At 46.2% G+C, this 27,269-nt stretch overlaps 1 protein-coding gene across 3 annotated transcripts in view; it reads right to left on the bottom strand.

Moving 5' to 3' along the window:
- LOC147111841 (rho GTPase-activating protein 20-like) overlaps nt 1-27,269 on the bottom strand; it is a 195,670-nt gene that overhangs the window by 150,131 nt on the left and 18,270 nt on the right. For all 3 annotated transcript variants that reach the window (XM_085999125.1, XM_085999123.1, XM_085999124.1), the window contains exon 2: nt 26,597-26,682. In XM_085999125.1, coding sequence (XP_085855251.1) covers nt 26,597-26,682 — 86 coding nt within the window. The remainder of the gene's footprint in view (nt 1-26,596; nt 26,683-27,269) is intronic.

Here is a 27,269-nt window from a genome sequence, read left to right on the forward strand (position 1 = left end):
ACGTCCTGTCTGTGGACAAAGTCGCCGTGGAAATTACTGCAGCAGGGTAAGAATCGGACTCGTCGCCACTGTTAAGTCTGTGTGTTATAGTGAGAATTACTACACAGACCTCAAGAGTAAACTCAACAGGTCTTTACTGGTTGGAGGTCGGACTACACTGAATACAATATTATTACACTGTGCTTATATACCGGTGTGGTCACCACCGGTATTACGTATACAGCAGCCAAAGAAAGTAGTACCTTTCTTAAGGTGGGCCAGGCTTAAGTTCTCTTAAGGTGGAACAGGTTACATACACCACAAAGGGGAAGTGCAAAGAGACCTGGGTGTTCTTGTGCACCAGTCGCTGAAGGTAAGTTGCAGGTGCAGCAGGCGGTTAAGAAGACAAATGGTATGTTGGCCTTTGTATCAAAAGGGTTCGAGTACAGGAACAAGGATGTCTTGCTGCAGTTGTACAGGGCCTTGGTGAGACCGCACCTTGAGTATTGTGTGCAGTTTTGGTCGCCTTATCTGAGGAAGGATGTTCTTGCCATGGAAGGAGTGCAGCGAAGATTCACCAGGCTGATACCTGGGATGGCAGGAATGACATATGAGGAGAGATTGTGTCGATTGGGCTTGTACTCACTGGATGTTAAAAGATTGAGAGGGGATCTCATCCAAACCTATAAAATTCTGTCAGGCCTGGACAGACTAGATGCAGGAATGATGTTCCCGATGGCTGGGGAGTCCAGAACTAGGGGTCATAGCCTAAGGATAAGGGGTAAGCCATTTATGACAGAGATGAGGAGGAATTTCTTCACCCAGAGAGTGGTGAACCTGTGGAATTCTCTGCCACAGAGGGCGGTGGAGGCCAGTTCATTAAATATATTCAAGAAGGAGTTGGATATATTTCTTAATGCTAAGGGGATCAAGGGATATGGGGAGAAGGCAGGGACAGGGTACTGAATTTGGATGATCAGCCATGATCTCATTGAATGGCGGAGCAGGCTCGAGGGGCCGAATGGCCTACTCCTGCTCCTATCTTCTATGTATCTATGTATCTATGTAGATTGCATTTGGGTAGGAGATCCAGGAAAAATGTGGCCTTCAATGGCTTCCTTCCCAACCCTCACGCAATCATTCATGCTTCCTCCCACCCATTGCATCCACTATTCCTTCATCTTCCCACTACCTCTTCTTCTTCTTACCACCCCATCACTCCCATCATTACCTCTATCTCTTCCACGTTCAACTACCCACTCAACCCTTGTATCTTCTGCTCCACACTTCTCCGCTGTCACTCAACTCCTCCTTAACCCTCCATCAAGTCCCCTCCCAATAGGCCAAAGGCCACCCTTACCCTCAACCTATTCCCTTTGTTTGCTTTCAAAATTCAATGTACTTGTTTTTTTAACAAAATTAAATCAAATTTGAATGAGGAAAGGTTCTATCTGGCTGCCTTTCTTTCTGTCTATTTTTCTGTCTCGTTCTCACCTTCTGTCTCATACGGGTAAGGAATTAGCAATTAACTTTTCTAATTGTCAACAAAACACAGGTGGAGAATTAGTAGGCTTCAAAATCAAAGTGGCGTTTCATTTTGGAAATTTGACTAACATTAACATGCAACACAGCTTAATTCACTTTCTAAAGTTTACAGAACTTAAAACAGAAGCTACAATAAATGTCAATTTTATCTCAACACGCACAGCCTCTCTGTTTTTTGTTTAAAAATTCAATACAAACTTTACCTCATTAAAGCTTTTGAAGTTTGTCATGTTTTTCAAAATTATTTGAAGAAAAGCTACTGAGTAGGAAGTGCTAGCAGCTAATGAAAATGTTTCCATTAGTATAGCTGATGGTACTGATGCCTCCTCGGAAAATAAACACACTGCACATGCTCAGACAACACCATCCAAATTCAGCTCGCAGAATCACAACTCTAAGCAAAAATATCAAATCAAAGAATAGGCTTTTGGGAGAGGCAAAGGCTTTCAAGTAAAAACTTTAATTAAGGCATTAAAAGACACAAAACACAATTCAGTGAATAAATGTACTCATGTTATCTTGAAATATGTAATTTGTAAAATTTAGTTTGAACGCTTGAATTGGATATTATAAATTGTAGTTACTGAAGAAATACGGTAGCTGAAAAAATATTTCAAAAAGCATTTTGAACGATTTGTGGGAATTTGGTTGCCAGGCTGCATGATCTCAGTGTGATGTATTCTCACAATAAAACAACGGTTATTGTGTGTCACACAGCGTGACACCTTTAACATTGAAAAGGCCTATCACAGGAGTAACAAGTATTTATAATGAGTTTACGATGAGACGTGTGCCCCACTTACTGATTTTTATATATAAAGGGGTAGATTTTAACATAACCTGCCAGGCGGGAAATGGGAATGTTCGAGTTTCCGCCCGGTTTACACCCGCCTGATTTCACTCTCAGTCAAAGGAGAATAAAATCAAGCAAGGTGTGAAATGGGCAGCTTATCTGACCCCACCCAGCAGGTTAGGTTAAAGTTACCCCCAAATATATATATAAAAATATCACTTGCTGTTGCTACCATATGCTTTCTAATTAGTTGAACAGCTGACATTAAAGCAATCTAGTGTCTGTGGACTTTTTTCTACTGTGCGCTGGTGCATTCTCATTTCTAAAGATCGTTTCTTCAGTCCCTCCAGGTTTGTAAGCAACAGAAGCTGATGGGTTTGCCAGATTCAGTGATTAAAAATAACGGGGGAGAAATTCCCCTAGAGGGCCATTTGGGGCACTATGTCAAAAATGGTCAAGGCGTTCCACTTGCGCAGAAATCAAAGCAGTGGAGTGGAATTCCTGTCCACTGATTGGGAAGTCAGCTGACCACACTGAATTTTCTGGGGTCAGGCTAATTTTCATATTGCAGACGAGCTCCTGGTGGCAGTGCTACCTCTGATTGGAAGTCACCAGAACTTAAAGAACTGCAGCAACTTAAAGGGGTCACAGCATCAAAAATTGCATTGGAAGGACAACTTCCAATTTCTTATCTCAGGAGCGTCTTAAGGTCTGCAGGATGGCTGACAGACCCCAGGTTCAGCGCAGAGACAGTGGTCAAGCTTTTCCACCAAGTAAGGCAACAGAGAGCCACATTGGTAGGGTCAGAAAGATACAGGCCCCAAAGAAGAGCAGCACAGCAGCAGTGGCAGGAGATGGACACATGTGGCACCTCAGCACCACAAAAAGCTTAATGATCTTACCAGGAAAGGCAAGGTAAGAGGAGGTAGCTGCAGCTATCAACAGTGTACTATACAAAGCATGTCAGCCACTCACAGTAAACTCCCCTCACCCTGTGTTAAACTGAGTCAATTGGTTACCATCAATGCCCACTATGCAGCACAATCCCCTTCCCTCACAGCCCTACGTGCAATCACCCCACTAAAAGCTTCACATCAACTCTAATTGTGTTGTGCATTACACCCACTATCAGCCAACATCAGTGTTTTGTAGATTCTTGTGGCACCCAAACCCAAATGTCTCAATTCTTTTTCAAAGAGAAGACAGCCCATGATAAGAGGTCAAAAAATACCATGGCTGGTATCCTCCCCAACCTCTTATAATGAGGAAGAAACCTTGGCAAACTTGTAGAATTGAGAGCACAAAGAGAGTGGAGATGGCAAAGGAGGAAAGCTGATGTGGTGCTACTGGTTGCAAATGAGCTGTACATTGAGAGAGTAGAATCCGTCCCTGTTGACGTACCCTATGTAAACTTGAGGTCATCCAAAACTCTGCTGCCCATGTCCTAACTCGCACCAAGTCCCATTCACCCATCGCCCCTGTGCTCACTCACCTACATTGGCTCCCAGTTAAGCAATTTTAAAATTCTCATCCTTGTTTTCAAATCCCTCCATGGCCTCGCCCCTCCCTATCTCTGTAATCTCCTCCAGCCCCACAACCCCCCGAGATATCTGCACTCCTCTAATTCTGCCCTCTTGAGCATCTCCAATTTTAATCACTCAACCATTGGTGGCCGTGCCTTCAAGTGCCAACACCCTAAGCTCTGGAATTCCCTCCCTAAACCTCTCCACCTCTCTACCTCTCTTTCCACCTTTAAGACGTTCCTTAAAACCTACCTCTTCAACCAAGCTTTTGGTCACATGCCCTAATTTCTCCTTATTTGGCTCGATGTCAAATTTTGTTTTATAACACTCCTCTGAAGCGCCTTAGGATGTTTTATTACGTTAAAGGTGCTATATAAATACAAGTTGTTGTAGGTGGCAGTATTGATGAATGGAGTATATATGACCACATGAGTGCAATCTGTGACTCCTTCAACACTGGAGAATGCTGCCACTGTGAAATTGCAGATCCTTGTCTCACTGCTGTCAGTTTTTCCACAGGGAAGCTGATGACTGGCTGACTCTAGTAAATACTGCATCCCGTGACTTGCTTTATGCATCTGTGCACAGCTGATTGGCTAATGTTATTCATGTCTCCAGTGGCAGCCTGGAATGACCCCACAGCACATAAACGCACAGCCTCTGGCAGTGCAGAGTCGATAGTGGAGGTGGACAGCAAGTCAGGTTGCAGCATGTGGCATAACTCTTTGATGGCTTCCCTTGTGAAGCACAGCTTCGACAAGCGCTGCTCCTGCCCAGCTGGAGGTAGGAGTGCGTTGGTCTGTATATTCTGGGGCAGAGGTAGCAGCAAGTGGATGCCAAACGCTTCCTGTGGTGCCTGACCAGACTTTTCCTCATCTTCTTCCTCCGATAAACACAGATACTGAATGGAAAACCCATTATGGCCGCTTTCTAATTGGAAGGGGGCTAAAATGGGAGACACCACAGCAGAAGACACAAAGGTCAACATTGAAGCAGTTGTCAACTGGAAAAATACCAAAAAAAAGGAATTTAACAGACTTTTTTTAAAATGAGTACCTGTTATGGCCTTTAAGATCACTTCTGCATTCAATTTAGCGCATAGTAAAGCTGGACGGTTGTTTTATAAGGAGGTGATTAATGCCCAGCGTTATATTTAAATGAAGTGATAATTATATAATGTCACCACTTCATTACCACTTCATTTAACTATGCCTAAAGAAATGGAAACCAAACTCAGAACAGATCTTGACACTTCATCACTGTAACAACCACAAGTATGTCTTTACACACCAAGAAAAAAGAATATTTTGTACTATATTTTTATCAATTCAAATATACAATAAATAGATTATAATTTGGGCCACGAATCCAGTTCCGAGTGGATATGGTCCACAGCACAAAACTGTCCTAATTTAGCACGAAACCTGTAAAATTACTCAGACTAGTGTGGGAAATGGGGATAATGTCAGACTGCACTGGTGCAGTAGAAAATGCTCTAAGACAGAGTTGAAGCACATTACTGCGGTAAAGGGAGCAATGCTTTGTGTTTAACCAGGCAATACCTGACCTGGGAGTGTTTGATGCTGACAATGGGGATGTTGATTTTAATCCGGAATGGGTTTCGAGCAGGTGGGTGAGTGCGAAACACACTCACTGGATTAATTTCAGGCCCAATGTATTTTAACCCCCCGGCCTCCCGATATAGGCATGAAAAGGGCACAGAGTAGAGGCCAGCAGCTGAAGATCGGGTCTTCTTGACCACTCACTGGGGAGGGGGTTTCGGGAGTGTCTCGTGGGAAGGAAGGTGGAGGGGGAATCTGGGGCAGGTGAGGCTGCGAATTTCCTTGCCGGGCCGGAGGAGCACTTCTGTTTTTCCTGTCCCTATAAAGGAAAGTTCTAGACTTACCTGACAGGTATCTTCTCTCTTCCCCGCTCAAGCCCTGCTTAAAGTTGTATTTGCCTAAATTTATGAAGCCTGCTTTAGGCTGGCGCATCACTGGCCTGCGTAACCCTACAGGTTAAAATGGGAAATGGTCGGGATCTGAGCGGGTAAGTAACCTACTCGTTTTTAACTGCCAAGTGGGCTGGTGTGTTAAAATTGACCCCTGGTTGTCCAAAATGGAAAGTGTTCCATTTCTCACTTTAACAAGTATATAATTCCCCCAAAATGTTTTTTTTTAGCTTTGCGGTGGGCCTTTTGCCCTATAATTCCTAGTAATGTACTGTTATCTCTGCCCCGTGTAATAACCTCCATATAATATGTACTGATACATATCACAGCAAGTGGCATACCCACCTGTCATATTACTGATGAAAATCCTATAGAAAATGTAACAATATCCATGTAAGTAGGAACAATCCTGGTGAGCATTACTATTCATGGTATTCATTTTTCTTTTCCAGTTTAGGAAGCTTACAAGAAGCACATTTTTTCATTGTTTATATATATTTTTAAGATATTATATAGGGCTAGAAATTCGGTGCATTTGCACCTCCCGTTAATGCCTTCGGGGGCACTAACGAGGTGCAAATGACTTTTCGCCCGGGCGCGGTGCTGCTAACGACTCCTGCTAAATTCAGCGGGAGTTTAGCACCGGCGGTAACCAGTAGCGCCCCGCTCTGCTGCGCAGGCGATGATGACGTCATCACCATGCGCAGCGCCCCGCCTGCAGAATTGGCCCACGCCCCCTGAATCTGCGCTGGGTGACGACAGCGACTGATCAGGGGGCAGGAATGGAGCAGCAGGAGACTCGTGGGGCGCTAAGTAAAGGGGAGGTCGCAGGCAGGGGGGAAAATAAATTCGACCAACTTATTTGTCGTGGCCCGTTGCATCTTTCAACGCGGGGTCCGTGCCGTGATCTGGCAGCCCTGCACTCCTCTTGAGTGTTGGGCTGCTGGCATGGCACCCACTCCTCGGTGGTCCAGGTAGGGCCCCGCAGAGTTGTGAGCTTGGACCCTCCCCTTTAATGAAGGGAGAAGCCCTTCCATGCGGCAGCGCTACGTGGCCCAGTGCATAGCGCTGCAGAACACACCGCCCCGATATTCGGAGTTAGCGCTCTAAGAAGGAAGTGGAGCGCTTGAATTAGCGCTCAACCTCATTCTTGGGGCGTTAAAACTGAATTTAGTGATCGCCGGAGCTATTTTCCGCCAGGCGCTAAATTTAGCGCCCAGGTGATGTAAATGGTCGCTAACGAATTTTCCCCCTATATTTGTGACTAAACACTTATTAGAACTGGAATGATTATTATGCAAAGAGAACAAAAACTCTGGTGGGCAGTGAAGCAGGTTTTTAACTTATCTGTCAGCATGTGGTAGATTTGTTTTACACGCATTAGGTCAACTCAAGAACTCATAATTCGAAGCAGCCAAGTGAAACTAAACTGAAGTTGCAGGAATGAGTATTCTGCGAAACCTCTTGAACCTCTTGACCCTCAACAGTTATTAACTTTGTACAAGGCAACTTCAAAGGTCCTAGACATTGCATGTTAGACAAAATGCAAGTGTATTCGTCAATATGATTGCAAATTTAAGCAATAATTATTTAATACGAAGGATTAAGATGAATTACCTTATCTTTCCATAATGGTTAAAAAGTCAAGCATTACAAAGCAGGTAAAATCTAATGGAATTGAGCTGCCAATGGATTAGAAATATTTCAACAGTAAGGTAAACATTCAGGCTTCTACTGGACAAGAGCCAGCAACCCTCTTCACTCTCACTGAATCCCATGACTAAACATTGCACTGAATTATTCGCACTAAATGTTGATTCCTGTAACTTAAACATAAATGTTTATAAAATTCAGGTGTTATCTTTATTGAACACCTATTAGTCTAGGTTTTCACTGAGTTAATTGTCATTTATCTGACTAAGTAGTAAACACAGGCAAATTGTGAAAGATTACTTTGTTGCTCAGTTGTAGGACTTATATAATGATTAATATAAAGTTATGCAGTGAGGTCATTTATTTTATGGCACTGCATATTAAAAGGTTAAAGAGTAAAGTGTATTTCTATTGCATCACTAATAAATAGGACGATTGCCAATCTGTATGGATCACTTGACACTATTTAATAACAGGTGGCCACAGAAATGTATTTTAATCTAGCCATTTGCAGTGATACGGGATTATTACACTGCTATGGAGGGGTTCAAGAGAGGATAACCGCCTTTAATATAGCGCAACACATTTTTCCATGTTTCCATGTTAGAGTGCCTGGTTTAAAAAAAACTATATGGGGGTGAAGTTGGGTATTGCCCCGTTTGGGGCGCCAACTATTGAAATTTTGAAAATTTAGCGCCAGGGCTAAGGATTCCAAACTTCTGGTAAATTGGGTATTAGCGCCCCAGGAAGGAAGTGGGGCACTAAATCAAGCGTTAATTACCTCAGTGGGGCGCTACAGGGGCGCTACCACCAGAGCGCTAATGAATTTCAGGTGCAATGCATTCAGCAATGATCCTTCACACTGGTTCCTTCCAGCTCTTAAAGGGGAGGTTGCATCGTTGTGCAGATGCTCATTTTCAGCATGGCTGGCTTTGAGGCGACCTGCGAGCAAGTGACTCCCCTGATGGCTATGACTGTTCCCACTCCCAGGGAGAGAGCTCGTCAGTTCACAGACGTGGCGCTGGAGGCATTGGTGGCTTGAGTGGAGCCAAAGAGGGCAATTCTGTTCCCGGCCACTGGAAGGAGGCCATCGCCTCAAATGTTCAGGGCAATGTGGAGGGAAGTGGCCCAGGAGGCCTCAGCCAGTAGTGTGGTGGAACGCAGCCTAGCACACTGCCGCAAGAAATTCAACGATCTCAGTCGGGTGGTCAAGGTGAGTACATGCTTCAACAGCTCCTACATACCAGCATCTGAACCTCAGTCTTTGCACACTGCGCAAACAACCACACTGCCACCACTCACCCACCAAACATCTTCACCTACTCAAACTCACATCCACATCTCAGGCCTTGCCTACAATCACAGCTATTCAATGACGGCAGGCATATCTCCCAAACACATAGCTGGACTCTGACTCAAACACATTTGTTTCTCATGCAGGTCAAGATGGCCCACAATAGGAGGGGGCAGCAGAGAACAGGCTGGGGTGATGCGCAGCTCCAGCAGCTCTCAGACCTTGAGGAGTGAGTGCTGCGACTCATTGGGCAGCAGGTGGAGGGCGATGACATCACGATCTCCGGGCACAGGAGATTGGGGCGCAACGTCTTACCGCCACCACAAAACTCCCGCTGAATTTAGCGGGAGGCATTGATATCGTCGCGCCCGGTCGCAAACCCATTTGCGCCCCATTAGCGCCCCCAGAGGCATTAACGGGAGGCGCAAAGGAGCCCAATCGCCAGTGATGGCGTACACTGACACTTCGCCGTCATTACCCACCGCAAAATCCAGGCCAAAGTCGGAGGCAGAGAGGGAGCGGGGGTGCTGGAGTGAGGTCGGGAAACCCGGACTAACGGGTTGCCCTCAGGCCCTGCTGATTTTAACAGCAGGACTTGATTAATATTTTTTGTCTCCGTTTCCCAGCCGCAGCCAGTTAGATTGAGAGGCTGGCTTGCTGTTGGGCGGTTAGGCCTTTGGCACCAGGCGGCAGCCAGGGAGCGGAGAGGAGGGAGGAAGGAATCGGGGAGGCCAGTGGGGAGGAGGGGCGGCGAGGAAAATCGGGAGTCGTGATCAGGGCAACATTGGGGAGGTCGGGGAGGAGAGGCCTGGGTTGTGGGGGAGGAAGATCGGGCATCCTGAGCTGGGGGAGATTATGGAGGCCAGAGCAGGTGGAGGAAGATTTGGATTCATGAGCTGCGGAACATTGGGGAGTTTGGGGGCCAGGGTGATCGGAGTCTGGGGTCCACAAGGAAGATCAGAGGCCAGAGCAGGGGGAGATCGGAAGGATCGGGAAACCCAACTGGCCAGGGTTAGGTTAAAAATGGTGGTTACATGTTACATGTGAGACTCCAAGCCTCATTATGATATTTAAATTGCCAACCCGCCTCCTGCAGGTAAGAGAGTGACCATGGGGGTAACTTTAACCCACCCCCCAACCCCCACGATGGGCAGGAGAGGCTTGGGAGGGGGGTTAAATGGATAAATATGTGAAACCCAACCCCAACAGGAGATCAACTAGTACTGGGTTAAAAGTCAAGCAGTGTACCTGTTTTTAGTTCCTACTCTGTGCTTTCCAAATTCAATTAAAGACACAGAAATCAAGGGGGCTTTGTGTAATCCATAATCAATTTGTAATAAATTATGATTTTGCTCAATTTAGCATCTACTAATCTGTCATAAACATACTCAGTGATTAGCTAATCTAATAAACTGTGGAAATATGTGAACAGTAAGTTCTGAAAGGAACACATTCATCATTTTTCCCTACAAATATCATGCCATTGACCAGTGTTACACACAAATAATTATTTCAGGTCTTGCATGGGGAGAGAACTTCCAGGGAGTGAAGAAACTGAAGTGACTTTTGATAAACTGAACCATGGAGATTGACTCAGGAGAGGCAGAGAGTACTAAAGCAAGAAATAGTGAAAGGGTATTAGGTGGGGTCAAATTAAAAGAGAACACAGGATGGTCTAAGATAGGTTTACAGTGTATGTATGTGCATGTACGAAGTATAGTAAACAAGGCTGGTGAGCTGCAGGCGCAAATAGCCACATGGGAATGATGTCACGGCTATAATGGAAACCTGGCTCAAAAAAGGGCAGGATTGGGTATTAAATATTCCTGGATATAGAGTGTTCAGGAAAGATAGGGAAGGAAAGATAGGAGGTGGTGTGGCAGTATTGGTTAAGGAGAATGTTACAGTGCTGGAGAGGGAGGATGTTCTGGAGGGGTCAAGGACAGAATCTATCTGGCTAGAGTTAAGAAATAATAGAGGTGCCATTACACTACTAGGAGTATTCTATAGACCACCAACTAGTGGGAAAAATATGGAGGAGTAAATTTGCAGTGAAATTACAAAGAGATACAAGAACTATAGCGTAGTGATAATGGGGGACTTCAACTATCCTAATATAGACTGGGATCGTAATAGTGTAAAGGGCAGGGAGGGGGAAGAATTTCTGAAGTGTGTTCAGGAGAACTTTCTTGATCAGTATGTTTCTGGCCCAATGAGGGAGGAGGCATTGCTGGATCTGGTTCTGGGGAATGAAGTAGGTCAAGTGGAGCAAATGTCAGTAGGTGAACATTTAGGGAACAGTAATCATAATATCATAAGGTTTAAATTAGCTATGGAAAAGGACAGGGAGCAATCTAGAGTAAAAATACTTAATTGGAGGAAAGCAAATTTCAGTGGGTTGAGAACGGACCTGGCTGATGGAGGCAAACTCAGTCACAGCTTTCAAAAGGGAGTTGGATAAGTACCTGAAAGAAAAACATTTGCAGGGCTACGGGGAAAGGGCGCGGGAGTGGGACTAGCTGAGGTGCTCTTGCGGAGAGCCGGCATGGGCTCGATGGGCCGAAGGGCCTTCTTCCATGCTGTGACCATTCTATGATTCTATAATCCTATAGGTATAAACATATCTTGTAGGCGAGGTTAAAACAGCTATGCCAAAACACCAACAGTGATAAAAAATTCAAACAAGTCAAAGTGTACTTCAAAAAGAATCTTCACATTTATAACAGCAGCAGAGAAAAAATCATAAAATTACCAATTATCAGTAGTGGCCCTTTTAGGAATATTTAACAAAACTTCATATTGCATTTGAAAAGTTATAAAAGGCACTAATATACAAGTGCTTGGCTACACTGAACAAAGTTACCATCATTGCCATCTTGCGTGCACCACACTAGTGTCTCGAAGGTGTGTATGACATCATTTACATTATTTGTTTCAGGTGAATTCTCATCTGTGGGTTATATTCATAAATCCATCCTGAGGTCAGGTTCAGAGCACATTCTAAGTTATGGCTTGTTTGTCTGCCTGGGAGATTTATGACTGTTCGCATGTTTAAGGCAGCAGAAGACAGTTCTTGAAGTTCAGCATTTTTTTTGTTCTTAAGTAATCTATCTGAAGGGCCAAAGCTGAAATGCAGGGCATCACTGTAAATAGTAGGAGAGAGGATAAGGTAAATCAAGAAGTAGTGGTTATGTGATGCCAAGTTTGGACTTTAAGGGGGAAAAATTCAGTATCAACTACTTTGGGGCGCTAACATCGCCCAGGCGCAAACTCTTGCACCCAGTGCTAATTAGCCCCGGCGACCGCAAAATTCAGTTTTAGCACCCCAAGAGGGAAGTGGAGTGCTAAATCAAGCGCTACACACTTCTCTTAGGGCGCTAACATTGGAAGCAGGGTGCTACCGCAGAGCACTACTCAAGTTCCGGCGCTGTCAATTACAAGTACTCAGACAGACTAGCGCCTTCCAGTTCTTAAAGGGGAGGTTCAATCATGCTGCAAAGTCGCACTCTGATCATTGCTGCTTGTGACCTGGGCCTACAAGGAGCTGCAATCCATCATTCACAGATCTCATGGCTGATCAGAGGCCCAGGGAGAGAGCTCACCGGTTCAGCGGCCAGGCTTTGGAGGCTCTGGTTGCGGCTGTGGAACGCTGACAGTCAGTGCTGTTCCCAGATACTGGCAGGAGGCCATTGAGCCGGTGAGCAATCTCCCTGGGCCTCTGATCAGCCATGAGATTTGTGGTTGATGGATTACAGCTCCTTGCAGGCCCAGGTCACAAGCAGCAATGATCAGAGTGAGACTGTGCAGCATAATTGAACCTCCCCTTTAAGAACTGCCTCAGGAGTTCAGAAGGATGTGGAGGGAGGTGGCCCAGTATGTCTCAGCCAGAAGTGTGGTCCACAGGACTCTCACCCAGTGCCGCAAGAAGTTCAATGACCTTACTCGGGTGGTCAGGGTGAGTACATGCTTCAAAAACCTCTACATCCCACCATCTCAACCTCACTCTGTGCACAGACGGTATAAACCGCCAAATCCCCAACACTCACCCACCAACTATGCCAATCTACTAAAAGTCATATCCACATCTCACGCCTTGCATATATTAACAACTATTCAACTATAGTAGGCACATCTGCCAAACACATGGCTGCGCACTCACTCGCACGCTGTCTTGTAGGCCAAGCTTGCTCATAACAGGAGGGAGCAGCAATGCACGAGAGGAGGTCAGACAGAGCTGCACCCCCTCACACAGCTAGAGGAGCAAGTGCACAGAATAATCACGAGCCATGTCGTGGGCGCTGTGGCAGTCGGAGAGGTCGGCCCCCTTGGGGACAACAACGGTATGTTCATCACCTCTCCCTCTTCTCTCATACCACTTTCCCCTCACAACACAAGCCCTTCCCACTTTCCATCTAAGTATTCCTTGCTCCCTTCCTGCCCCCCTCCCCTGACCTTAACCCCATCTGATCAGACTGTCCCTCAGCCTCCCAGTGGCAGCAACGCGGGAGAGGAGCAGCAACACCAAGCTGGAGCCTCACTGCCTGTGTCTCCCGAGGGCGAGACATCCGATAATGGGGCCATGTGGTCGCTGGAGGGGAGCAGAGGAAATGGTTCTGATGTGGGTGAAGCTCTGGGACCCAGTGGGCTGCAGCAACGCCATGGGGAAAGGGAAGCTCGGGGGCCAACTCGATGGTGAGTTTACGCGTGAGTTCTGCGCCACAGGACTCAGATGAGAACCTCAATGTCGAGGCAAAGACCACACAGGCGATGAGCATGCATACCGAGCTCATGGGTGCAATGGTAAGGGTGCCTGAGAGCATGGATGCACTGGCTAGGAGCGTGGAGGAGTCCGCCGCCAGCATTGCTCTCATCTCTGCGCAAACCATTGAGCCCACCCTTGGCACTTTGCCAAGGATGGTTGCCTCACAGAGAGACTGTGGGGACCCAGACCTCATACCGTGTGTCATGGGTGAGGTGGCAGCAGCTATTTCAGCACAGGCCAAGGCAACGCAATGTCTTAGTGCTGTAATGAATTCAGTGGTTGGTGGCATCCAATCTCAGACTGCTCTGATGCAGTCTCAGATTGATGCCATGCAAGCGCTGACTGCTGCCATCCTCGCTGGGTCGCCCACAGTCCACCGGGGATCTGACGGTGCTGCAGCAGGCCAGCAATCTATGCTCGAGCAGATTGCTCCAGATGCTGTGGTTCTGCCCCGGGGGAATGGCAGTGTGTCGGTCGAGCAGGAAGATGCTGTCCTCTCTCGGGATGACAGCATTCCTGCTCCCACCACTGCCACTCCACCATTGCACTTGTTGCAGCCTGTAACCCAGCCAGCCCATACTGCTGCTGCCCATGCTGAGTTGGTGCAGTCTGTAGCCGGGCCCTCCAGGCCCTGAGCTGGTCGAAGGCTTCCTGCAAGACCATCTGCAGTCTCTGGCTCCCAGACTCAGCAGCCTTCCACCAGCCTTGCTGCAGCCACTGGGGCCACATTACAGAGGAGCAGGAGGGTTGGGAGGGGAGAATTGCAAAGTGGATGGAAATCATTGAGGAAGGCCCAGTAAATAAAATGTTAATAGCAAATGGGTGGAGTGTGTGTACAAAAGTTGATGTGTTTGTAAATATATTGTTCAGTTTGGTAAGAAATAGTTCCATTTGCTAAAAACCAGATGTGTTTGTTCATAAATTGTTGTGTGTGTTTGATAAGAGAGAGTTGTGCAGAATAATAAATGTTTATTTTGACATAGCAAATTTTGTGATGTTTCTCATTTGAGCTTTGCCCAGTGAGGGGCTGTGAGCTGGCTGTACTGATGTGGTTGTTCTGCGCAAATGCCATGTGCTCTCTCATTTATTGGAAGCGCTGTGTAATGAGGCGATCACGAACGGCCCTTGCAGAAGCAACATTGAGTGGCTCCCTCCTACGTTGCTGCTGCTCCTCCTCCTCTTCATCCTCCTCCTCCACCTCCTCCTCCTCTCCCTCTTCCTCCTCCTGAGGTGGACCTGCAATCCCTGGTGGCAATGGCTGGGCCTTCAGAATGGCCAGGTTGTGCAGCATGCAGCACGCAACGATGAAAAAGGAGACTCGATCAGGGGATTACTGCAGGCCTCCTCCAGAGCAGTCAAGGCAGTGGAACTATTGCTTTAGCACCCCAATAGTCTGTTCGATCAGGTTCCTGGTGGCGCTATGGCTCTCATTGTATGTATGCTGAGCAGGAGTGTTGGGGTTGCGGAGGGGTGTCATCAGCCAGGTGGAGAGTGGATAACCCTCGTCTCCGAGCAGCCAGTCGCGAGCTTCATGTGGTGGGTGGAATAGTGCTGGGACACCGTTCTGTCGCAGGATGAATGCATCATGGCTGCTGCCAGGATAGCAGGCATTGACGGCGAGCATGCGCTGTCTGTGGTCGCACACCAACTGAATGTTCAGAGAGTGGTAGCCTTTGTGGTTGCGGAACACCTCTGCATTGTGATGAGGTGCCCGCAATGCCACGTGGGTGCAATCAATGGTGCCCTGAACCATGGGGAAGCCCAATATCCTTGCAAAGCCACATGAGCATTCATGCTGTTTGTCTCTGCTCATGGGGAATGAGATGTACTCCCTTCTCCTTCTGTACAGAGCATCTGTCATCTCCCGGATGCAGCAATGGACGGTGAACTGTGAAATGTTTGTAATATCCCCTGTTGAAGCTTGGAAGGAGCCACTGGCTTGGAAATTGAGAGTGACTGTGACCTTCACTGCTACTGAGAGAGACGTCCAGGTCCTGAGCTGAGGCTGGACCACCTCCTTGCTGAAGCGGAGCCTTCTAAGGCACTGCTCCTCTGACAGATAAATGTATGAGAACTGCTCCCGGAATACCCTGGGAGGGTAAGGTCTCCTGTTGAGAGCCCTGTTGGCCCTCCTCCCTCTGGCCACATTTTCCAATCTTTCTCTCTGCCTTCGCTGCCTCTGATGGTGAAGCTGGAGGGCAAGGTCCTGTGCCAGTAAAGCCCCCATTAAGTGTTGGAAATGTTGCAGTATCAAAAGTAAGGCAAATGAACCTGATAAATTTTTGTCAGGAGCAAAACTCCTTCAAGTAGGAAAACCTCAAATTGGTGAAAACATCTGTCTGCTTCTGTCAAAGTGACAAGGCAGAATTGTTTGCCGACAAAAAAACCCAGGAAGTGCGCGCCTTTAACTAGCATTCCTGCAGCTCCCAGCCGACTGCAAACCACCTCCTCTACTTGTCGCTGCGAACGGCAGGCGCCGAGGCAGGAGACAAAAATGAATTTCCGGTCTGGGGGCGCTACCGGGGCGATGCGCGGCTGGATGACGTCACGATCTCCGGGCGCAGGAGATCGTGACGGTAGTGGTTAGCACCACCACAAACCGCTAGGTGAATTTCGCCGGCAGCGCCAACATCGTCGCACCCAGGCAGTAAGTCATTAGCGCCCCCCCCCAGTGGCGCTAACGGGAGGCGCTAACCAACTGAATTTCTCCCCCAGAAAATTGTAGGATGAACCACAAGAAGGACTGGATTCTGGGATTGCGCTAGCTCAAGCTTGGCCATGATCCTCACTATGGTCAAATGGCCTGTTAACACTCAAAGTCTAGACGCGAACGTGAGAAACATCACTGGAGGGCGACTGGTTCCTGTGAAAATGTACCACACTATGGGTCAATACCTTCAAGAGAGCGGAAAAGTAGAGGTAATAGAAACAAGAAAACGAGGCGGAGCTTCCTTTTGAATTAGACCTGTTACTTTCACACAAAAAAACTCAACCTACCAGAGTTCCATCTCCCTTTGGATGAAATGTTAAGGGCAAAGCTTTAAAATATAGTTTTTTTCAAAGAAGTAAAACCTTCCAAATGTGGCTGTCCATAAGTGCTTCATTCAGACTCTGCTGTCAAGTCTCGAATTCACTCCATGCCAAAATTGCCAGATGTCAAAAGATCTGCAAATGCCCACAGTCCAAGTACTCCCCCAAAAAGAACGTTAAAAGCCAGTAAAACACTTGTTATAGTATTAGATTGAATGTATACTGTCAGGGGATCTTTGAGCAGTAATCTGAGTTTTGAAATATTAACTGGCTATGCTGTCAGATTTCCATGGGCCCCCTCAGTTGACACTCGGCAGTTAAATTAATAATAAGAACGTCAAACATCTGTTTGAGTGTATGGATCCAGTTAAATCTCCTGCTGTTGTTTGCCAAACAAAGTCAAGAATTTCCTCTGAGCAAAGAAAGCGTTCGACAGTCAGCCATCCCAAGGTGCAGTGCAGAGGGAGCAGCAATGGGCAAACGCAAATAAATCACAAGCATGGGGGAGAATCGCTAGGGGGGAGAATGGAGAAAAAAGTAACTATCTAAATAAAACTTGTAATCCAGTCTCTGCCAAAATGGTTAGAAAAAACTGCTCAATTCGCACTGGAAAATTTGGGTGGGGAACCACTGATTCTGGATTTTGGGAGGTGACACTTGTTGTTTTGATAACTTTAGCAAAAAAAATGATTAAAGTTATTGCCAAAGAATGTTTCTTAAATTAATAGTTTGGTTTTCTGAGAGATACTTTCTGTGTACAATACACATCTTATATAAGGTTACATTTTCTGCTTGCTTGTTGCCAGGGCATAACCTTGTCTGCTAGACGTGATTCTTGGGAAATGAAATCTGCACAGCCTATGAATTACCGTCCATCAATGGGAAACCATGAGCTGTGCACGAATGATTTCCCGAGAAGCACTCTCAATGGGAGCAGCTTTGCAGTGGAAGTGAGCACAAGCAGAAAATTTATCCTCTAATGTGCACTTGCATATAACATACACTTTTTATTATCTTTAGAAAGCTTTTTAATCGAATAAGTATCCTGACATAAAGTGCACCTGAGTTTCATGCCCATTTTTCACTGTAAAATAATGGAGCTGATAAGGTGGGCCTGGTGCAGTGGCTGTGGGACCATTGCACCATGAGAATGTGCATGTCTCAGTGAAATAAGCTGTCTTTGTGCTATAAGGCATGGTCAAACCATTTAAATATTAGAGTAGCACTTAGTATACAGGAAACTTTGGTTTATCCGGAGGTTAACTGTCCAGAATGCTCGAGCCACCGGCAAAAATCAGGAACCGTTTCGTTAGTTTTTTTTTCTTTTTGTTGCTTTTTTTTCACCAGTCAGGCTCTGCAAGGTCTCGCTGAAGCTGTTGCTAAGCTACAGAGACGCTTGCAAGGTACGGCCAACTGTTTAGAAGCTGTTGCTAAGCAACAGGGTTTGTTGCCAGATACGGAGCTCAAAATCTCCGTATGTTTCAACATTAGCGCTGGTTTGTCCGGCAGTTTTGATGGGACGGCAACAGCTCGGTCCCGTCGGTGCCGGATAGCACAAAGTTTCCTGTACTAAGGGGCAGGGTTGGGAATTCAGGAGCAGCAGCTCTTAAAGGGCTGCTGCTTTCACTTAAAGCTGTCATGCAAATATAGAGGAGGAGAAATGGTAACACTCTCCATACATTGTGAAAAGGGGAAGCATCAGGGGGGAAACATCACTTTTTTTTTTACATAGAATTACATAGAACACTGCACCAGGCCCACATTATCAGCTCCATTATTTTACAGTGAAAAATGGGCATGAAACTCAGGTGCACTTTATGTCAGGATACTTATTCTATTAAAAAGCTTTCTAAAGATAATAAAAAGTGTATGTTATATGCAAGTGCACATTAGAGGATAAATTTTCTGCTTGTGCTCACTTCCACTGCAAAGCTGCTCCCATTGAGAGTGCTTCTCGGGAAATCATTCGTGCACAGCTCATGGTTTCACATTGATGGACGGTAATTCATAGGCTGTGCAGATTTCATTTCCCAAGAATCAGCACAGAAACAGACCATTCAGCCCAACTAGTCCGTGCCGGCATTTATGCTCCACTCGAGCATCCTCCCATCCTTCCTCATCTAACTCTATCAGCATAACCCTCTATTCCCTTCTCCTTCAGATGCTTATCTAGCCTCCCCTTAGATGCATCTCAACCACTCCCTGTGGTAGCGAGTTCCACATTCTCACCACTCTCTACGTAAAGAGGTTTTTTCTGAATTCCCTATTTGATTTCTTGGTGACTATCTTATAGTTTTGCTCTTCCCCACAAGTGGAAACACTCTTTCTGTGTCTACTCTATCAAACCTTTCATAATTTTAAAGGTCTCTAGTAGGTCACTTCTCAGTCTTCTCTTTTCATGAGAAAAGAGACCCAGCCTGTTCATCCTTTCCTGATAGGTATACCCTCGCATTTCTGGTATCATCCTTGTAAATCTTTTTTGCATCCACTCCAGTGCCTCTATATCCTTTTTATAATATGGCGACCACTTTGAATACACTTGCACAACCCATAGATAATGTAGGATCTCAGTTACTGTACTGCGTGCTGACAGTTCTTTAGCTATGAAACAGATTAGTGTAGTTAGTAGGGAATGCCGTTGTATTCAGTTGTCCTGATGTAAGACTGTAGTCAATGGATGCGATGCTTAATTTTACTATGATACTGCATGCATCTGCAGATGACTGTTGTGCTTTGGCTGTCTAATGCTCTTGGAAAGTATTTTCTACTGGAGTTTGCCTTAGCATTCTTGCTAATTGCCTAGTTAAAGAAAGAACTTTCATTTATATAGCGCCTGTCATAAATCGCAACTTCTACAAGAAGTAACTCAGGAAGTACTACTGAACGGCCAGCTGAGGGCGCCGCCTGAGGAGTATAAATACTCAGGCGTGGGCCCAACTTGGCCAGAGACAGTCTGGAAAGAGGAAGCTAGTGGCTACTAACTAGACCTCCATGTTTTATAACAAGTCGATTAAAGCCTTGTTTTATGTACAACCAAGTGTGTAGTGAGTCTTTATTACGTCAAGTTAATCAACTTGTTATCGTCTCCACGCCTTGGGTGATTCGGAACAACCAGCTGCAACTCGAACTGCAGAAAGGGACCTGGGCAAGAAATTGATCCATCATGGAAAAACTCCTTAGACCCGCTCGTCTCGACCTGGACCCGAATGCACCTGCGGCAGCGAAGGTATGGAAGCATTGGTTTCGTACCTTTAGCAACTTTCTTGAAGAATGTGGGGCGGGTGTATCTAATAAGTTACGAATGCTTGTTAACTACGTATCCCCTCATGTGTATGATTATATTGAGGACTGTATAGACTACAACGCTGCTATCGAAATTTTACAGCAGCTATTTGTCAAGTCCCCGAATGAAATCTTTGCTCGACACCTACTGGCCACAACTTGGCAGCAGCCTGGGGAATCACTCGATGAATTCCTCCAGAAACTTCGCAGGCTCAGCAAAGATTGCAATCTTAAAGCGGTTACAGCTGAACAGTATCATGAGGAACTAATCCGCGATTCCTTTATCAATGGGATTGCGTCCCCTTTTATACGTCAGCGCCTGCTGGAATATAAAACCCTCAATTTACGGGCTGCTTATGACCAGGCGCGTTCCCTGGACTTGGCCAAGAAGAATGCAGACACTTATCTCCCACCATGTGCACGGGCGGCGGCTATCACCCTTAATAAGTCTTTCGATAGGTCTCGGGTGGATGCCCCCGTTGATGATGACTCTACTCTAATGGACGACGACCCTACCCTAGAAGCCTTTGCTGATGACGACCCCGCCCTAGCAGCATCCTGGCAATCAGGAAGAAGGTGTTTCTTTTGTGGAGGTACGTTCCATTACAGAAAATTTTGCCCGGCTCATAATGCGACCTGCAATCATTGCAGCAAGAAAGGACACTTTTCCAAGGTATGCCAGTCACGGGCCTCTGCTAACAAGAAAGGCCACTCCTCTAAAGTATACCGGTCAAGAGCTCCTGTTAGCTTCACAGCTGCTATCTATGGCGCTGCTCCTCCCCCAAGAACCACTGCTAAGGCTACAGCTGCCGAAGGAAAAATTACCCCTCCTCCCATCACAGCTGTTTTTCCCCAAAGTTTGTCCCATGCAGCTACGAAGGTTTCAGTAAATGGGCACACTCTAAGCGCGCTAATCGACTCCTGCAGCTCTGACAGCTTCATTAGTAAGCGGGCTGTCAGCAGGTTAAAACTGCGCATTTATCCCTCGGACAGGGAGATTGCAATGGCTCTGACGACTCTGACCACCAATTCTTCTGGCTTCTGTCTTGTCAACCTCATCCTCAACGGTCGCACATATCCCTCCACCCAGCTCGGAGTACTCGAAAACTTATGTAGCGATGTGCTCCTGGGACAGGACTTCCAGAAGCAGCACAAAAGACTCACTTTTGAGTTTGGAGGGTCGAAGCCGGAGCTTACCATTTCTAAGGTGCCGTTTTGTGCGCTCTCGGCGGCCTTACTCGGTGAGCCCTCCCTGTTTGCCAATCTCTCCCCCTGCTATAAACCCATAGCCACAAAATCACGGCGCTTTAGCCAAGACGACCGAACATTTATCGAGGCAGAAATCTCTCGCCTTTTAGCTGACGGTATTATCGAGCCGTGTTCATCCCCCTGGCAGGCTCAAGTCATCATTGTGAAAAACCCTTTAAAACAACATAAGAAACGTCTGTGTATTGATTATTCACAGACTATTAATCAATATACCAATCAGGATGCCTACCCGCTACCACGCATAGATGACATGGTCAACAACCTTGCCAAATACAAGGTATTTTCAACCTTCGATTTAAAGAGCGCGTACCATCAGGTACCGCTGAAAGACTCTGACAAAAAGTATACGGCCTTTGAGGCCAATGGTCGGCTTTATCAGTTTTGTCGCCTTCCATTTGGGGTCACCAATGGGGTGGCTGTCTTCCAACGGGCAATGGATGGCCTAGTCCGGCAAGAGAACTTAACAGATACCTTTCCGTATTTAGACAATATCACTATTGCCGGCCATGATCAAAAGGAGCATGACGCCAATCTTCAGAGATTTTTTGACGTTCCCCGCCGTCGCCACTTAACGTTAAACGAATCCAAATCGGTGAAATCGGTGCCATCAGTGAACATTCTCGGCTACTAGGTGGGCAACGGCGTTATTAAACCGGACCCAGAGCGACTTCGTCCACTTCAGGAGCTCCCTCCCCCTACAAATCTCGGCTCTCTTCATCAGGCACTTGGCATGTTTGCTTATTACGCAAAGTGGATACCTCACTTCTCCGATAAAATACAGCCCCTGCTTCATGCAAAGTCTTTTCCATTGGAAGCAACGGCTATTTCTGTCTTCAACCTCCTCAAACGACAGCCAGAGAAAGCCACGCTTCGCTCCACTGACGCAAACCTTCCTTTTGTGGTCGAATGCGATGCATCGGAGGTGGCGATCTCAGCTACCTTGAATCAAGGTGGTCGGCCCGTGGCATTCCTATCCAGAACCTTACAGGGTAGTGAGCTCCATTACCCCCCCGTCGAGAAGGAGGCTACAGCCATCATCGAGGCTGTACGCCAATGAAGTCATTTTCTTGCTCGGCGTCATTTCACGCTCATAACTGACCAGCGCTCCGTGGCCTTCATGTTGGATAACCGGAAGCGCACGAAAATCAAAAATAATAAAATTCAACTCTGGAGGATGGAGCTGGCCGCCTTTGGATATACTATCCGTTACCGACCCGGCAAACAGAATGTGGCCCCAGATACCTTCACACGGGCATTTTGCTCTTCAATGTCAACGTCGACTCTGGCGGATCTGCATATGGACTTATGCCATCCTGGCGTTACCCGTATGTTGCACTTTGTGCGCTCCAAAAATCTACCATTCTCAACAGAGGACGTAAAGAAAACATGCTCCTCCTGTAGGATTTGTGCAGAATTGAAACCACAATTCTTCCGCCCATCAGATGACTTACTCATACATGCAATGCAGCCTATGCAGAGGCTCAGCATAGACTTTAAAGGGCCATTGCCTTCGTCGATGCGGAACACCTACCTACTTACGATGGTAGACGAGTATTCACGCTTTCCCTTTGCCTTCCCCTGTCCCAATATGCTTACCTCTACAGTAATTAAATGCCTCGATCAGGTCTTTTCCCTTTGCGGGACGGCCAATTTTATCCACACGGATCGGGGTCCCTCCTTTATGTCGAGTGAACTTAAAAGTTATCTCTCCCAACGGGGAATCGCCTCGAGTAAGACGACACCATATCACCCAATCGGCAATGGACAGGTTGAACGATACAATGCCATCATCTGGAACGCTGTCCGTCTGGCACTGAGGTCACACAACCTACCAGACCAGTAGTGGGAAACTGTGCTCCCCGACGTGTTACACTCTATCAGGTCTCTTCTCTCCACATCCACTAATGTCACACCTCATGAGCGATTCTTCAAGTTCCGGCGTCGCTCTACACATGGGACATCTCTACCGTCATGGTTGGTGGCTCCAGGCCCTGTGCTACTCCGGAGGTTCGTCCGGTCGGCCAAGAATGACCCTCTCGTTGACGAGGTGGAGTTAATGGAGGTAAACCCCACGTATGCGCACGTGCGGTACCCCGATGGCCGGGAGTCCACCATCTCGCTCAGAGATCTGGCTCCCTGCCCAACCGGTCACACGGGCCCGAATGATGAAGGATCCCACGACGATGATGTCAACACTCCGCACCCCTATGAAGATGACGCCCTACCTGGGACATCGAGGGATCTGCTGGCAGTGCTACCGGACCAACTAAGGGAGCCGAGCGCTCCCTGTAGGATGGCCACCCGAAATCAGGACGCCGGACAATCTCTGGCTACGACACAGGATGAGGCCAGCTCTGCGCCTGTGGGGACCCGCACCCGGAGTCATGATATTCCCAGGCCTCCACAGGACGATCAAGACGACACGGACTCTACCGACTTACCAGTACGGGCCAAGCGACCAGGACACGGTCCGGGGAGACGTGCCTTCCGGTCACAAGCAGAAAGCTAAACGACTATGGCTATTTTTGGTCCGCCTAGTCCGTTAAAGGAAGACTGGACTTCCAAACCTTTTAGGGAGGAAGAATGTCATAAATCGCAACTTCTACAAGAAGTAACTCAGGAAGTACTACTGAACGGCCAGCTGAGGGCGCCGCCCGAGGAGTATAAATACTCAGGCGTGGGCCCAACTTGGCCAGAGACAGTCTGGAAACAGGAAGCTAGTGGCTACTAACTAGACCTCCATGTTTTGTTACAAGTCGATTAAAGCCTTGTTTTATGTACAACCAAGTGCGTAGTGAGTCTTTATTACGTCAGTGCCTTTAACGACTTCAGGACATCCGAAAACTCTTTACAGCCAATGAAATACTTGGGCAGACACATTTTCTGATTCTTCATGAGGGTCAGCTTTTGTCACTGGCTCATGCTGCCTATCTCCTCTAGCCTGCTCCATGGCGGGTGAAGTTGTACAAGATGCAACAGACAACAATAATTTTGGACATTTTTGCAGGCCTGTACTGTGGCATTCTGCTTCATTGGCCCAGGCGTCAGAAACTTTGTGGAAGAATGCCGATGGGTTGTTTCACCTAAACCCCAGTAGCTGCATGTACCTCATTATATTGCTCTACAGGTCTTGTCCTTGGGTTTCTCAATGGGCTAAGTAGCCATGGCAGCAGTGGATGGCCCTGGTCCCTCAACAGCTATACTTCCAGGCACCATGTATTGGCATAAAATGAATCATAGAAACCACATGGGCATTAATATGCACAATTCTGTACCTTTAGCCACAGACTAGTTGTGCAATCATATTTACCTATACCATTCTTTTTCAAGGGTAAGTGGATGGCCATGGACTGTTTTGAATCCTTTAACTAAGTTATTGCTTTGTGGATTCTTCAGTCTCTATAACAACAACCAGCCTCTGGCGTACACTCAAAATGGAACTCTGAGCAACCTTATCATGTACATACCACAACGATATCATATCATAACACATTTCAGGCCCTGGAAGTGCTGCCTAATTGCCAAAGAAAGGCATGCCAAAAATCTACTCTCAAGTAAATTTCTTGGAAATGTAGGTACATCTGAGCCTGCCAACCGTCATCAGATTCATAGGCCCTCATCCCAAAGTTTAACAGGAGACAGTTTAAAAGAAACTCTTGCTTTGCAAGCACAAGTCCAAGAAATCCAATTAAAACAAACTCATGTATTGAACTGAATTAATGAAAAGCATGTGTGTTATCAAAAGCAATTACATGGAAATCAAATTAAGTACAGAAATGCCAGCCTTGCTCTGCAGAATCATCTCCTAACCACAGACCATGGATTGGTCGATAATACAGGCTATGATGCAAAGCGTTCCTCCTTGTTAAATGAGACAGCAAAATAATAATGAAAATGGGGGTATAAAATGGAATGTGTTGCTGATGTACTCAGCTGGTCCAACTTTCATCATAAATATATTCTGCCCACATTTAAACTGGATACTGACAACAATAGGTGCGTTTTAACATGGAAGTCAGTTTTAATCCTTAGAACATTAAATTGCTGGACTGCAAAATAACACTGAAGACTAACAGACTAGATGTTTTCTGTCTATGAGGAAAGCCACCAAATCTAATGACATTGATTATTTACCAGTAACAACCACCTTCCACTTTTAGAAATATCAACACATCTTTTGTGATTTCCATAGGAAGACATTTTTTCTTTACATTTGTTTGCCATACAATTACACAACATTTTTGTTAGTCTCAATAATTAGAAATATACACTCAGTGCAGGCTTTGAACATTCTACTAAGGCAACGAGCTATTCTTTTGAGCAAATGTTGATTGAGTAATTGCAGTTTTCATATTTACCCACAAGTATATTTAATACTATTTTATGAAAAAGTACAGTACTGTGTCAATCCCAAACAGATTTTATATACAGAGATCTCTAGAGCCATTAGGCAACTTGTACTAAGCTATGATTTTTTCCACTGAAGAGCTCAACACTGTTAAAAAGAGTGACTCCACAGGCAGAACATAACTACAAGATATTTAACTGTTCTGTATTTTCTGTAAATGACAACCTTATAAACTCCATGTTTGTGTGTCAAGATGTGCAGGTTTTTTCACCTCTGGCACGAGACTCCTCTTGTACCTGTGATCCCCGCTAGGTTTAATTTTAGTCTGTATATATGTTTGTGACTTTACCAGTGACCCCACCTCCATGTATGCATATATTATGTCTCGAGGTGAAAATATATGCTTATTATCTAATATGGTCTATCATTTTAATGCAGACTTATGCTGGCAGTCCAGTAGCATAGTGCTTTGGTGCATTAATGCTGTATTATACCGAGAAGGTGTGTTCACAGAATCACAGAATCACAGAATCCCCACAGTGCAGATAGAGGCCATTTCGGCCCATCGAGCCTGCACCGACACATATCCCACCCTATCCCCATAACCCCACGTATTTAATCCCCTAACACTAAGGGTCAATTTATCATAGCCAAATCAACCTAACCTGCACATCTTTGGACTGTGGGAGGAAACCGGAGCACCCGGAGGAAACCCACGCAGACACAGGGAGAATGTGCAAACTCCACACAGACAGTCGCCCGAGGCCAGATTTGAACCCGGGTCCCTGGCGCTGTGAGGGAGGAGGAGGCTCAAAGGAGGAAAAGCTGAATAATCATAGAATCATAGAATAGTACAGCATAGAAGGCAGCCCTTCGGCCCATCGATTCTGCGCCGGCTCTTTCGAAGAGCAATCCAGTTAGTCCCACTCGCCCGCTCTTCCACAATTCCCTGCAATTTTTTCTCCTTCAAATATTTATCCAATTCCCTTTTGAAAGCTACTATTGAATAATGCACTGCGTTCGCACACTTCCTAACAACCTGTTAAGGATTAATTCATCTGCCTGGGAACAAATGTTCAACCCCCCCCCTCAGTCAGCCAATGGTGCCCAACGACAGGGAGATGAATAAGAAATCACAAAAGGGGGGGTGGAATGGATTTGATTTACCTGGATAGTGTTCTGGATTTGTTAAGTGCTTTGCTAATCACCAAAGAGGGTGCCGACTGTCGTCTCTGGGCCAGACTCTTCATTTTCTGCATAAAGAAGCGAAAGATAACAATGATTCATGCAGGTTAACTATATCTATTAGTCCTCAACTACATTCTTTACTAGGAAACCCACCAAAGTTCATAAACTAATCAGCATTAACAATTCTAACAATGACAGGCCTAGCAGCTCCATGGATTTAGTTACAGCACCGGTGCCCCGTGGTGTTACAGAGTCAGATCAGGGAGTTGGGTTAGTTTTTATACAAGCTGCTCGCTGGTGTGGGTTGCTTGATGGTCCTGAAGGAGTCAGCCCGTTACCCAATCAACAACGTTGCAAAGGACCTTATGGAGAATAGGTGTAAAAAATTGATGCACAAATTTTTAAAATGCGGTCTTTGAAATCTTTAAAGTGTTGAAAATTGATTGTACTCGCTTCATAGAAACATAGAAAATAGGAGCAGGAGTAGGCCATTCGGCCCCTCGAGCCTGCTCCACCATTTAATGAGATCATGGCTGATCATCCAAATTCAGTACCCTGTCCCTGCTTTCTCCCCATATCCCTTGATCCCTTTAACCTTAAGAAATATATGTAACTCCTTCTTGAATATATTTAATGAATTGGCCTCAACTGC

This window comes from Somniosus microcephalus, chromosome 10 (genome assembly GCF_052327205.1).
Source record: "Somniosus microcephalus isolate GS21.2 chromosome 10, FLI_Smic_1.0, whole genome shotgun sequence".
Classification (NCBI taxonomy): Eukaryota; Metazoa; Chordata; class Chondrichthyes; order Squaliformes; family Somniosidae; genus Somniosus; species Somniosus microcephalus.